The sequence below is a fragment of the Diabrotica virgifera genome, chromosome 5 (assembly GCF_917563875.1).
Source record: "Diabrotica virgifera virgifera chromosome 5, PGI_DIABVI_V3a".
Classification (NCBI taxonomy): domain Eukaryota; kingdom Metazoa; phylum Arthropoda; class Insecta; order Coleoptera; family Chrysomelidae; genus Diabrotica; species Diabrotica virgifera.
The window spans coordinates 80,120,011-80,136,014 of NC_065447.1; the positions used below are offsets into that span (position 1 = coordinate 80,120,011).

The following is a 16,004-nucleotide window of genomic DNA, read 5'->3' on the forward strand; positions in this document are numbered from 1 at the left end:
AAAGTTATTCAAAAAGTTTATAAGGAAAAATTAACGATATATTTTCATAATTATTTATTACTAATAAATGCATTTTTATTCACTTTTGTTAAAACAGTTTGAAAGTTTAGTCCATGCTCTTTGATTTGACACCTGTAGAATGGTTCTAACATTATTTTTTTCTGACTTACGTTATTGCAAAAAAAAGCTCTCTGGGATAAACAATTTTGATAAATTTATAGGAATTTATTCCTCTAAATTCCATATATTCGTGCATTCAACCTACTTCTATTTTAATTTTGATAAAATTTAAACAATTGAATGAACCGCTTTGAAATTTTTGTCACATATTAAGCACCAAAGAACCCTCATTTCACAAAAATTTCAAATCTGTAGACTTATTTTTACAATAGTAATTGCAAAATTAATTTTTTTGAAATTTCGACCTTTTTTCGCAATTATATTAACAATAAATGAGTGTATTAAACTTAGTAATACGCCATTTTAAAGCTTTTTCCATTCTCTCGAAGATGTCCATTGCAAAAAATCCATAAGTCTTACTCTCCATTAATTTGCAAAAAAATGAAAAAAGGCCGTTTTTTGACACTAAATTGTTTATAGATAAAAATGGCCGCCAGATCCTACGCAGGAAATAGTTACAATTTGTTCTTATAGGTATTACCCGTCGAAAAAACGCTTCAGTGTCCTGGCTGTTGAAGTGTCACGAACAGGGTATATTTTTGTCTTATTACCCTGGCCTATAATAATAATGAATCTACCAGTTATCAATAACACGTCGAAATGCAAAGTCAATTCAATTCTTTTATCTTATTTGTTAAACCTTAACGTTCTAAAAAACTTTGAATATAAAGATAATACTATGATTTTACTTTATTTAGTGTAGATAAAATAATAATGGAAAACAGTCACGAAGTTAGGGATCTCTTAACTAGCAAAGAAAAATATGAACAATGTGTTGATGAACTAAAATGTGTGCAAGAGAGCAAACAAAAACCTGACACGTTGTTTCTTTATTTTACTGCTATTATTGGTAAGTTAACTTATTGCAATTTTCAGTAATTATCAACTTCATTATCAGTAATGTTCATTCATATCTACTTAGCCTAATAAAATAAAATAAAATCAAAATGTAATTCCGTACAGGTTGGAACAAATTGTGTATCAAAGTTTATGTGAAGACAAAAGATTTACTATATTATTGGGAGATAAGCCATAATTGAAGCTAAAAATGAAATTTATTGACGTTTCCACTTCCACTTCGGTATTTCGATAACGATATTCCAAAGTGGAAGTCGAAAAGTCAATAAATTTCATTTTAAATTTAAATTGTGGCTTCTTTTCCAATAAAATAGTAAACTGCATAGGATGCCACAAAGAAACAGCTCCAGAACAATAAAAACAAAAGATATTATTAACAAAGTATACAGGGTGTTTCATTAATAATTGTCCATATAGTAACTTGAGAAACCTTAGCACAAAATACGAAGATTTAACCTAAAACACTTAAATAAAATGTGGTTCCTTACTGAGTTACAGGGTGTTTTATCTAAAAATTTAAAAAGTATTTTTGCTCATCATTTTTAAACTATTCCACGTATCCTTTCCATACTTGGCAGAAAGTGCGACTACTATATACCCTACTAAATTTTGATAAACAAAAGTTTCTAGCTACTACCAGAGGCGTACGACAGGGGATAGTGAATGGTTGACCCTTCTCAAATTCTACGCCACTGGAGGAATTACTATTTTTAGGGATGGGAAAAACCTACCGGTTTAAACCTAAAACCGGTTTTTTTACTTCGCAATAACCGGTTTTACCGGTTGTTTTTTTGTCCCGGTTATAACCGGTTTTTTATTTTTAAAGTAAAAACCGGTTATTAGGTTTTTACGGTGATTAGGATTAGGTTAGGTATTATTTCGGATCCCAATCATAATTATTACTCTCAAGTAATTATTCCAAACAAAACCATAATTCAAATTTTATTTTATTTTATAAAATACATAAGCAAACTGAAAGTGCAATCTCACATCAGCCAGAACAATTTTATTAAGTTTTATTATAGTATTTCCTTGAAAATGTATTTGTAATCATAATATTTACATAAGAAGTGATCTGGTTGAATTAGACGCAAACATCATCTATTTTTCACACTTAACTCTTGACATTGAAAGTGGGTGAATGACTTTTTCTGATTACCAAAAATAGTGCTCTGACTATGAATATCGAATTACTGATTACGAATACGAATCTCCAAGAATTTCGCTACGTTTTCAAAACGATACACTCATACAGGAAGTATTAAATGAGTTAAAATGTACCTATTCTACAAATATATAAACGTGTTAAAAGTAATACATGTTCTTTCGATAGTACTAATTTTGATCATATTGATATCGAGTCGAATGGAGTATCGCAAACTAAAGTGTATTGTAAATGTAACTTTCTAACCTATTAGTATTGGATTAAAAAAACCGAAAACCGGTTTTTCCAAAAACCGGTTTTTTTGGCCGGTTATAACCGCCAGGTTAAACCGTAAGCAAAAAAAACCGGTATAACCGAAAACCGGTGTTTTGTCAAAAACCGCCATCCCTATATTTTAGTGCCGTTTTTAGATTCTCCAATACCTTCTACGTAAATAATATACTCTTCATTGGTAACGATAAAGTCATTAGTTTTCGAGATATTTGAAGTTAAATATGAAACGGCACAGTTATTTTGATTAATTTATGATATATTGATTCATATGATTAAAATTGAAAAATTATTTGTACCCAGTACTTTAAAACTATTTGGCGTATCCTTATCATACTTGGCAGAAAGTGTAGGTACTGTATACCCTACTAAATTAAGATAAATAAACGTTTGTAGCTACTACCAGAGGCGTACGACAGGGGATAGTGGCTGGTTGACCCTTCCCAAATTCTACGCCACTGACGAAATTGCTATTTTAGTGTAATTTTTTGATTTTCCAGTACTTTTTATGTAAATAATATACTCTTCATTCGGAACGATAAAATGATTAGTTTTCGAGATATTTGAAATTAAAAATGAAGCGACACAATACATTAATCAAAATAACCGTGTCGTTTCATTTTTAACTTCAAAGATCTCGAAAAGTAATCACTTTATCGTTACGAATGAAGAGTATATTATTTTCATAGAAAGTATTGGAGAATCCAATAATTGAACTAAAATAGTAATTCCGCCAGTGGCGTAGAATTTGGAAAGGGTCAACCACTCACTTTCCCCAGTCGTACGCCTCTGGTAATAGCCAGAAACGTTTGTTTAACATAATTTAGTAGTTTGTACAGTACCTATACCTCCTGCCAAGTATGAAAAGGATACGTCGAATATTTGTAAAATGCTGAGCAAAAATAGTTTTTAAATTTTTAGATAAAACACCCTGTAACTCAGTAAGGAACCACATTTTATTTAAGAGTTTTAGGTTAAATCTTCGTATTTAGTGTTAAGGTTTCTCCAGTTACTATATGGACAATTATTAATGAAACACCCTGTATAATTCATATAAGGTGATCATTGTTTAAATAATGAAAAATGCGGTTATGCTTTTTGCGGACGCACGCGATTTTTAGAGCACGAGCGACAACGGAGCGAGTGCTATAAATCGCGAAGGTTCGCAAAAAGTACTTCACGCACAGTTTCATACAATATTTTATCTACGATAAACAAATAAAAAAGCTGTAACTCTTCGTCACTGGAATTCATTTCTATTTTACAATTTTTAGAACTTTAACATTTAAAAATTCTAACTACTTTCAAACCACAAAACTGTCAAAACTTTTGTTGTAATTCATTGCTCATATTGTCATCACCATGACAACGCGAAAGTTAAGGATTGTCACCATAACAACTCGAAAGTTACAAACAGTGCGAAAAAGTAAATCCCATTTAAAATACATTGTTACGTCACGCACACTATAAATCCTTCACGCACTGCTATCTATAATGACAGTTTTCACAAACTAAAAACTTATACATAATATGACATAGAGTAAATACTTTATTTTACAGAAAAATGTGTGGTTACATTATCAGTATAAAGCAAAAAAAAAATGTTTAAAAATATTCAATATTTTATGAGATAGGTATTTAATTTGTTTATTAAATATTACATTACTCACCGAAGCAGACGTTCGGATACAACTAGCGTCTCTAGGTAAAGACAATGAAGTCGACTTTATTAAGTAACAAGACATTCACTCAACACACACGCTACACATTACTCCAACCGATTGCGAAATCAACAGTACCATGCCAATGGCCATTAGTGGTCGAAGCATTAAGCTAAAAAAAAAAATACAATTTTCACGCGATCTCATTAAGGTCTTAGTTTTTTTTGTTTTATGCATATTTTCAATAAATGTCTTGAAAAATCAAAATTTCAATTAAACTACTCTCCAAAATGGCGTTTGAAAATTGTTGTAATTTGTTTATATCCTTTTTGTTTTTTTATTAATAACATCACCAGGATTAAAAATTTTGAAATGCTGTTTCGATCTGCGTGTTCTTGACAATATTTTACACGTTCACAAAATTTTTCTAGGACCATTTTTGACGAAATAGCTTTTCTAAATTTAAAAATTCATAATTTGTTTATTTATCAATAGTAGCATTTTTAAAAGTGTGTTAGTACACCTATCAACCCTACTACTTAACAATTTCGTTTATACATACAATAGTAAAATTGTAGAATATTTTGAAAAATAATGATTTTTGTAGTGACCTTAAAATATGAAAACTTTTTGCCTGAAAAATGTTGGTGAAGTAGTTTGCAATATCTCCCTTAAATGGACCAATTTTAATGTTTTTTTCTGTAGCACATAAAAATAGTAACATCTGCATGACCCTTTTTGCAATAAATATTCATTAATTTGTTATAAAACTATTTTTTTTTCAAAAAACTTTTTTTTGTTTACTTTGTATTTTGTTTACTTTCTTATTGTAATTTTATTTGATTATTAAATTATGATTACAAATGTTAGTCAATGTAAAGTGTCACAATACACTGCGCTCACTAAAAGAAATAGGCACGAATTTACAATAAACCTTTGAAAACAACAACAAAAAACAAGTGTATATCGAAACCTCAAAATAAAGTAAAATGTTGGCTTATTCCCCAGTAAAAATCGTAAACTGTATGTCAACAAATCAGCAAACGTTAGGGTTTGCTCACTACGGAGAGCAATGGCAAGCAATGGATTGTATCCTCGCTCCAACCCTTGCTCCCTGGTATTTATATTCGTGACTTCTTGCATTTAAAATAAATACAGTATTTTAAATGCGAGAATTCACGAATATAACGAATATAAATACCAGGGAGCAAGGGTCGGAGCGAGGATACAATCCATTGCTCTCCGTAGTGAGCACAACTTTAAAGTCAACAACACATATTCCGATATAAAAAAATACACAAAACAGTTATTTACAAAAATATGACGCAGCTTTAAATTCCAAATTTTGAAAATTACAATCCTACACAATGTTTCATAGGCGCGCCAGATCATAGTCAATAAGGTCCATTCGCGCAAATAGACTATTCTTTCCCGAAAACCAGCATTATTTAATTTTTGGTACATTTGAATATGATAAGAGTGAAGTTACCTTTTTTATATACATTTTTTTTAACAGAGTAGCAATTAAGTTCTTATTCTTTGGAAATACTCCTTATGTGTGTGAGTTTTTGGTCTACGAAAAACATCATGGTTAAAACTACCATCAAACATTCATTTTGTTTTCCTCTGTGAGACTCGTACTTGTTTTTTATAATCACTGAACTACTTAAAAGGTATGTATCTTGTCTAGCTTACCGTCTATCAGGAAACCATTCTTAATAAATTCTAGCTCAGAATAATGAAGTTTATTTGTATGAAAATAAAATACAGGGTTGGCCAAAGAAAAGAGCCCACCTCGATATTTGGCAGTAGTTATTAAATTTTAGAAAATGCTGAAACAGGTCGATTTTTATTTTTAAATTATATAATATTATATACATACATATATTTCATACTAATATATATTTCATACTGTGACGTCATCTATCTGGGCGTGATAACGTAATCGATGATTTTTTTAAATGGTAATAGGGGTCGTGTGGTATCTCATTTGAAAGGATGTTTAATTCTCTATTCAGTAATATACACATTAATATAACATTAGTATTTCACAAATAAACATGTTTTTTACTTAATGAATCACAAATAGCCTTCCACCTACCTCTTGGGAGTTTGAACATTTAATTTATGCAAAAAGCAATGTTTATTTGCCAAATAAACATTTTTTTTCTATTTTATGGTAGCAATAGGATGTATTTTGAGTTAAATAAATTGCATACATTCTTTTTTTCGCATTAATTAATTTGATTCAAAAATTATTTTTCTGGCCACCCTGTATAAATAATGATATTAATGTTTATATTACTGAATAGAGAATTGAACCACCTATCAAATGAGTTATCACACAACCCCTATTCTCATTTATCAAATCATATTCAATATCCTCAATATTTATTTTTGCTTCAAAATTATTGATAAGGTTATTGTCTTTTCTGTCATGATCCATGTTTCTACGCCATATTTATTATGTTGTTATTGATCGTATGATAGTTTTATATATTTTGACCTTTACTTTCCTATGGCTGGTTTTTTATCTAAATACCTACGACATACGACAGAGAGAAGTATGATTTGTTAGGCTGCACCTACATTGGATTCATATTTCTCCGATCCGATCCAATCCGATATCGGGCGATTGATAGAAGCTACAGCAGAGAAGCAGTTCGACCTCGGCCGATATCGGATCGGAGAAATACGGATCCAATGTAGGTGCAGCCTACATTGGATCCGTACCTATTCTTCTCAGGATTTCTTCATTTGTTATTCTTGCGGTCCATGGAGCTTTAAGGATTCGTCGATAGATCCACGTCTCAAATGCCTCTAGCTTATTCATTGTGTTTATTTTTAAAGTCCATCCTTCCATGCCATACAGGAGCACCGACCATATATAGCATTTTGTGATTCTTAGTCTTAGGTTTAGGTCAAAGTCAGAGTTCGTAAAGACGTTTCTGAATTTCATGAATGCACTTCTGGCCCTTTCTATCCGAAATTAATTTCCATATCCGACATCCAGTCTTCACATAGCCAGGTTCCCAGGTAATACTTAAACTTTCTTACGCACTCTACATCTTGGTTGTTATATGCTAGTCTTGCATTTTGATGTTGACATAATTGACGGCTGATTATAATAGTCCAGAAAGCCACTGCGCATCCGCTAGGAAAAATATTCTTATTCGAATTTTTTGCACAATCTTACTCAAAAAGGACCCTTTTTAACAAATTTGCATGTTGCCAGGACCAAAAGTTGGTCAAAAATTTTTTAAACGTTTTTTTTTTGTTTTTTTCCTAAAATTATTTTTTTTTTGCATGGAACAAAATTTTTTTAGGATTTTTGGATCATTCCAAACAGAAAAGGTCTTTAGTGACTTTTCTCTAAAGTTGATAGTTTTTGACATATAAGCGATTAAAAATTGAAAAATTGCGAAATCGGCCATTTTTAACGCTCAAAAACTATGTGAAAAACTGAAAATTTGAAAGTTGCCAAGGTAGGTAAATATTCTTTAAACATCGATTGATGAAATCCCGAAGAGTTTTTTGCAATACAATTGATTTGAACACCTTTGTTTTTTAATTGCCAATCAAGCGTGCGCGACACTATTTTCCGCCGTTGCATGTGTATACAGTATGGTGAAAATGAAAGGAACAAATTGACAAAAAAATTAAATTATTGGACACCCTGTATAAATAATTATGTAAATGTTTATATTACTGAATAGAGAATTGAAGAACCTTTCAAATGAGCCAGCACACGACCCCTATTCTCATTTAAAAATCATCGATTACGTCATCACGCCCAGATGGATGACGTCACTAGTATACCGTATATGTCACAATATCATAACTTAAAAATAAAAATCGACCTCTTTCGGGATTTTTCCCTAAAGTCGCCGATTTACGAAATAACGAATTTATTCCTTTCATTTGCACCATACTGTCGCGACAGTATGGTGCAAATGAAAGGAATAAATTCGTTATTTCGTAAATCGGCGACTTTAGGGAAAAATCCCGAAAGAGGTCGATTTTTATTTTTAAGTTATGATATTGTGACATATACGGTATACTAGTGACGTCATCCATCTGGGCGTGATGACGTAATCGATGATTTTTAAATGAGAATAGGGGTCGTGTGCTGGCTCATTTGAAAGGTTCTTCAATTCTCTATTCAGTAATATAAACATTTACATAATTATTTATACAGGGTGTCCAATAATTTAATTTTTTTGTCAATTTGTTCCTTTCATTTTCACCATACTGTATACACATGCAACGGCGGAAAATAGTGTCGCGCACGCTTGATTGGCAATTAAAAAACAAAGGGGTTTTTGATATTGTATTGCAAAAAACTCTTCGGGATTTCATCAATCGATGTTTACAAAATATCTACCTACCTTGACAACATTCAAATTTTCAGCTTTTCACATAGTTTTTGAGGGTTAAAAATGGCCGATTTCGCAATTTTTCAATTTTTAATCGCTTATATGTCAAAAACTATCATTTTTAGAGAAAAGTCACTAAAGACCTTTTCTGTTTGGAATGATCCAAAAAACCTAAAAAATTTTGTTCCATGCAAAAAAAATTATTTTAGGAAAAAAAACAAAAAAACGTTTAAAAAATTTTTGACTAACTTTTGGTCCTGGCAACATGCAAATTTGTTAAAAAGGGTCCTTTTTGAGTAAGATTGTGCAAAAAATCCAAATTAGAATATTTTTCCTAGCGGATGCGCAGTGGCTTTCTGGACTATAAGGAACTTCGTCTTTTTATGTTGATGCTAAGTCCCATGTTCTCGCTATGCTCTCCAGTTTTATTAAGAAGGTTTTGGAGGTCTTCTATATTGTCTGCTATTATGACCGAGTCATCCGCATACCGTATATTATTGACCCAGGTACCATTTACTTTGATGCCGCTTTCGCATTCCTCAAGAGCTTCCTGGAAGATACTTTCAGAAGTATTAAGGCAGAAACTATTTGTCTGACTCGATGCAACTTGATGCAATGCAGATTGATTCGACGGATATCTGGCATACAGTTTTACATGTATAAGTGGTTATATTTATGTCGGGTGGTGCATCGGGTAGGATGACAGCACTGCGTGCGGTAAATATAACCCATGGTACAAAGACGCCAGGTACGATAGCCGGAATATCCGAAATTCGGATGAGATCGCGCATGACGTCACAATGAGAGTGATTTTAAATATTCCCCATTTAAAACATTAGCGTTCGGAGCACAATTAGTCTTAAATTGGTCATAAAGAGTCATTTTAGTAGATTAATATAATTTCTGTTTAACTATTTAGGATTTATTGAAATGTAGGTGTTTTATTATTTTGATTTAAAAAATTAATTAACAATACAATGAACAAAAATAAATTTCTAAAATAAATTTTTGATGTATATTCAACATTTTTTTTGTATTCGTCGCATTTTAAATAAATTATACGAGCTTGTTTTTGATTGGCTTGTCTTATTTGAGGCCAGTGTTAAGAAGGGAATCGAGCCATGGGCGTACATATAAAAATTTGTAGTGGGGCTAGACTTGAAGATGTTGCACATTGCATTTTGTATACTTCGGATCACAATATATGATTTAAAGCACCCGAAAAGTCATGGGGGCCACGCCCCCCAACTCATATGTATGGGCGCCTATGAATCGAGCCTTCATTTAGTTGCACGTAAACAGATGAAAATAATTGATTATTAATGGTGTGAAACAAAATCACAAAACAAATAAAACACAAGACTAAGTTACAATTTTCTTTAATTTTCTCTTATTTCTCATATTTTCCTTAAGTGTTAAGTTTAATTTCTTAACCCTAAAATACATGCGCGACCGAAAAAACAGGTGTTTGGTTTTGTAATCACATTCAATCTTTTCAGACAAATCAATAAGTCTTTGCAAATAATTTTTCTCTGACTTTAACCGAAGTTCAGACCCATTAAAATTATTAAATATAGTATCCAGTTGATGCATTTTTACCACCAATCCTTCTGGAGGTTTCTTTAGGCCCCCTTCGGAGACTTGGTCAATCCACGTGTAAGTGGAAGTTATTTAATTACCCTGTTTTTACCGGTAGCGATTTAAACGAAAAAACTGCCAATTTTGGCCCTTATTTGTTAATAACTAAATTTCCCGTCTGAACTGTGACGGGCATTTTTGTATAATTTATAATGTATTAGGTATTTATATAGTACCCAAAAAACCCATTTGCCATAACGGCCAGCCGGGGTTAACTCACTCTAAGATGATATTTTTGTTTATCTAATAACGTCCAGTCGGAAATATTAATAACTGGTACGTATTTATGTCAGAATTTTGTTTTGCGATAGGGCATAATTTGATGAATAAATAATATATAATTATTACTTTGGTCTTCAATATAAAATACTTACCACAGCAATTTTGAAATTTAACCAAAAATATTGAGTAGGTATATACCGACATATATAGCGTAAATTGTAATTAAGAACATCGGATATAATTTATATAGTATATCAAATCATCAATATTATACATAATTATATAGATATCCATCTTTAAATTTCAATCATTTCTCTAAAATTCAATAATTTGTCGGCCAAATGAAATTTCAAAGCTAATTTGTACATTATTTATTAACAGCATCCATTTACAAAAGTTTTAAGAAAGCTGTACTTTATAAACAATAAATTTTAAACTATCAAACATTTCAGAATAATAAACTGAAACAAACTTATTTTAAGATAACCTTCAGTTGTTTTTTAAATAAACTAATTTTGGAGACAATACATTAAGGGGTAAATAATAATTCTTTCACACTAACAAGCCTACTAATCAACTTAAATCTTACAAAAATCTCCTCAAAAGCTAAAAATCGATAAAACTCCCATATAAACATATGTATTCCAACAGCGGCTACTCTCATTGTGACGTCGACAGAACGCGATCAGCTGATAGTCGCATGCGCAATATCGTACCTGGCGTCTTTGTACCATGAATATAACCAGTTACATGTAAAACTGTATGCCAGATATCCGTCGAATCGGGCTGCATTGCATCGCGTTGCATCGCGTCAGTCAAATTCGTTTCCGTATTTCCTACTCTTCGCTGCCGTCCTCGGTTACCTGTACGCCCAGGTATGTATATTAGCTGTTTTACTAACCTCAATGTTAGCGTCGTCTCGTTGTTTTCTTGCTTGTGTTAGGGCTTTAATTTTATCTGCGTTGACGGCTAGCCCTATTTCTTTCCCATTTTCGTTAAGCTCCACGTAAAGTTGTTCTCTCGCGGTACATCACATTGCACTTATTAAATAGTAATTTATTGAGTTTATAGACATTTGTCTTATAACATATTCCATATATAGCAGAGTCGGAGCCCCCGCCTCTCTGTTTTAGTCCTTTAGTTATCTGGAATGAATGTATCAATTGATTTCGAACTCATTCTTGCGAATCTGTATGTCATGGTGGCTTGAACAAATTCTACCAATATTCTTGATTTACCAAATTCTTGCATAATTAACTACACTCAGAAGGGAGATAACAGATGACATTGCCCCCTTTCACATTTGTTGTTAATTATGTCTTTTGGATAATCGAGTTTATGTAATAGTCGTTCTCATGGGTGAAAATATTTGTAGTTATAGATTAGTTAATTTAAATACTTCCAAGACGTCATTTCACGCTACCCTTCATTTTGAATATATTTAAATATAAATCAATAAATTAATTTAACGTTCGACTGGTATTTTATTTGACAAATAATGACGTGATTTCGAAGTCAGTTAAATATGAGATAAAGCCCTAAAAAATAACGCCCTTGGGCGTTAAATTTAAATAACTAGTTAAATACTGTCAAGTTGACAAATAAAAACCTAAGTAAAACTATGGTTACCATGATTACGTTACGAGTATTGCTGCTAAATGTATCTACTTACAGTTGAGTCCGCGAATCTTTACCCGTGCGTCATCATTTAAAGTACATATACGAAATAAGTCGATGATAAGTCGGAAATTGAAATTTACTAAACGCAACAGCAAGTCACTTACTGTCACTTGCTGTGGCGTTTAGTAAATTTCAATTTCCGACTTATTTCGTATGCTTTAAATGATGACGCACGGGTAAAGACTCGCGGACTCAACTGTATTTGAAAACTAATTAACTCAAAATTCATTTAATTTTTTTGCATATAAAGAAGAATTTAGTCGGACATTAAACGTTGAAGGCACCACGGGTATTATAGATAATAACGCTTTCGGTCAACGTATATACCTCAAGCGTTATTATCCTTATAATACCCTTGGTACCTTAATAACTATAATTACATTTGATTTTTTTTTCTAGGGATACTTCCTATGGTAATAATTGGATCATCAATAACATGGACCTCCCCCGCCATTTTAAAGCTAGAATCCAACGATACAACAATAAATCCTATTGGAAAACCAATAACGACATCAGAAATATCTATGCTATTAGGGACGCCTATGTTCGTATCCTTAATTACATGTAGCATCATACAAATGGCAGCAGATCGAATGGGCAGAAAGCTGAGTCTACAGATTTTGTGCTTAGGCATAGTGTTCAGTTTAATCGGGATAGCTTTCAGCACGAATATGACACTGATTATAGTTTGGAATTGTCTTTACGTAACTTTTATAGGCAATACTACCATGGTACTCCCCATATATATAACGGAAATTTGTGAAAATCACAACAGGGCTAAATACGGCAGCCTGATGTCGGTTTGTCTCAGTCTTGGTGAGCTGTATTGCTTCATTATCGGACCAAAATTTAATTTTAAAATCTTTACACTTTTGATTGGTGTCTCTCTAATACCATTTCTTTTATTTTTCCCATTTTCACCAGAATCTCCAGTATACTTGCTATCAAAAGGAAAGGAAAAAGAATGTATAAATGTATTGAAGCGATTGAGAAATAACAAAACCGCCAAGGAATTATGTAGCGACTTAAATGACATACAAGAGGAAGTGAATAAAGCAAACTCAGATAATCAGCTAAAAATTGTTCAAATGTGGACTGTAAAAGAAGCAAGAATTGGCTTATATTTAGCTACTCTAGTTATTTGTACACAATTTCTGTGTGGGGTACCTACTGTAATGAGTCTTATGGAACCAATCTTTGAAGGATCGGGATCAAGTATCTCCTCTAATACAGTAGCAATTAGTGTGGGAATTGCTAAAACGATTAGCTTCACGGTCAGTTCCATGATTGCAGAAAGATTTGATAGAAAGATAATGTTATTAGTTTCTTCAATCGGAACTGGAATCTCAGTAACAATATTGGGCATATATTTCTATTTGACACAAATTCATTCCCCTTTAGTGTCCCACTTACAACTTGTTCCGATTGTGACAGTTTTAGTTTACGTAATGTCCTTTTCTTTAGGTCTTGGACCACTTCCAGTAGTTATAACAACCGAACTATTTAGATCCGACCTTAGGGCAACTGCCTTTATTATTCTCCTTAACACGACAGGACTAATATTCATCGGTTTTAATTCTGCGTTTCCCTTCGCAGTTGAGATCTTGGGGATTCATTGGTGTATGTGGATATTTGGTTTGTTCTGTATTCTTGGCGCTATTCTTATGCAGGTCTATTTACCAGAAACGAGAGGAAAAAGTATAGCTGAAATTCAGTTATCGTTGAAAAATTATTAGATTTTTTCTTTGTGATAATCGTCTACTTACCACGGAAGCTTCACGTATATTCGCTAAGGTTTTCAGTCATTTTCAGATTATTCGGGAATTATTTTCAGAGTTAACACATGGTTGCCTTTAGTAAAGTTCTTTCTGAACCCAGCTTATTTAAGCTGAATAATTATCTAACTTCTAAATATATTGCTAGAATTATAGTTAGAATTTATACAGTAAAACCTATGTAAGACGAAATTGGTTCGATTGTTCTGATCTTAAAACCATATTCCTGATGGCATGTTATATTGTAATGAACTATTTTAAATGGGAAATAAGCCACAATTTTACCAAAAAAAACGAATTTATTAACGTTTCGACGCCCAAGTCGGGTGTCGTTGTCAAAGTACAAAATAATACTAAATAAACACAAATGTTGTTGCTTAGTAAAAAATTCTTCTAATAATTTATTTAATCTGACTCATTTATATTGGCAATTCAGGCATGTATTATACATTTTAAAGTAGAAGACTTTAAAATTCTATTGCCAATATTGATGAGTTGCGTTTCCTGGGACGACTTTACTAAAAGATAGTTCATTCGATTACATGAAATCAACCCCAACTCAAGAATATCCGCCACAAAAAATCATAGCATGTGATCTGTCTTTAAAAAGACAACAAATGCAACTATGGCAGTAAAATTCTCGCGCTAGAGATTCCATAGTAAATCACGAGGGAAAACCAGAAAAAAACCTCGTGATACTATCCCGACATGGTAAGTATTTGGGCTTACATTTAGTTTACTCTCAAAACTAATACCAAATTCTGACTTTAATGTATGTATGCTATTTTAAATCATAAATACTATTAATAATACATAGATATTATATAAATAAAACTAAAATATAAAATATGTACTAACTCGATACGTTAATGATTTACTAATCGTGGTATTTTCTTTCTATTGACTTCCTCTTTTAGTATGGGTATGGGTAACCACATCCTATTGCATTCTACCGAGGAATTTGCGACACAATTGTTTTCATTTAGCATAATTAGAGCCGCTTTTTGATTTTTCTCTTTTCACTATCTGTTTCTTTCAGGACTATACTTGAATCTCTCCACTGAACTCTATGTTCATTGTCCCATGCCTGTTGACATATTTGAGATCTATCAAATTCTCTATTTTTAATATAAGACTGATGTTCACTTATTATAACGTCTAATGGTCTTGATGTTTCACCTAAATAAAATTGTTCGCATTCACAAGGTATTTTATAAACACAATTCTTTCTTCTTTCTTGTTCAAAGAAGCGGCTCTAATTATGCTAAATGAAAACAATTGTGTCGCAAATTCCTCGGTAGAATGCAGTAGGATGTGGTTACCTATACTAAAAGAGGAAGTCAATAGAAAGAAAATACCACGATTAGTAAATCATTAACATATCGAGTTAGTACATATTTTATATTTTAGTTTTATTTATATAATATCTATGTATTATTAATATTATTTATAATTTAAAATAGCATACATACATTAAAGTCAGAATTTGGTATTAGTTTTGAGAGTAAACTAAATGTAAGTCCAAATACTTACGATGTAGGGTTTCACGAGGTTTTTCCTGGTTTTCCCTCGTGATTTACTATGGAATCTCTAGCGCGAGAATTTTACTGCCATAGTTGCATTTGTTGTCTTTTTAAAGACAGATCACATGCTATGATTTTTTGTGGCGGATATTCTTGAGTTGGGGTTGATTTCATGTAATCGAATGAACTATCTTTTAGTAAAGTCGTCCCAAAAAACGCAACTCATCAATATTGGCAATATCATTTTAAAGTCTTCTACTTTAAAATGTATAATACATGCCTGAATTGCCGATATAAATGAGTCAGATTAAATAAATTATTAAAAGAATTTTTTACTAAGCAACAACATTTTTGTTTATTTAGTATTATTTTGTATTTTGACAACGACACCCGACTTTAGCGTCGAAACGTTAATAAATTCATTTTTTTGGTAAAATTGTGGCTTATTTCCCATTTAAAATAGTTCATTATAAAAATGCCACAAGGAAATAGCTTCAGAACAACATTATGTTTTATTGTGTTCTGTAAATCACTGTTATTCTGCTCTTATCATAGCAGTTTAAATGTTAATATGGATGATAATTTGATGATGAATAAAAATTTTATATCACAACAATAAATTGTTTTGTTTTTTTTTTTCATTGCCATAAGACTCA

The 16,004-nt window shown here is 31.8% G+C and overlaps 2 protein-coding genes across 3 annotated transcripts in view; one reads left to right on the forward strand and one right to left on the reverse strand.

Annotated features, from left to right (window-relative positions):
• Positions 1-16,004, reverse strand: part of LOC114334644 (disheveled-associated activator of morphogenesis 1) — a 951,114-nt gene that overhangs the window by 645,107 nt on the left and 290,003 nt on the right. The window lies entirely within an intron of this gene.
• LOC126884245 (facilitated trehalose transporter Tret1-2 homolog) lies at positions 865-15,968 on the forward strand. Its single transcript, XM_050650179.1, has 2 exons — positions 865-1,030; positions 12,450-15,968. Exons 1-2 carry the CDS (start codon positions 895-897, stop codon positions 13,784-13,786), a joined length of 1,473 nt encoding a protein of 490 aa, XP_050506136.1. The 5' UTR covers positions 865-894; the 3' UTR covers positions 13,787-15,968.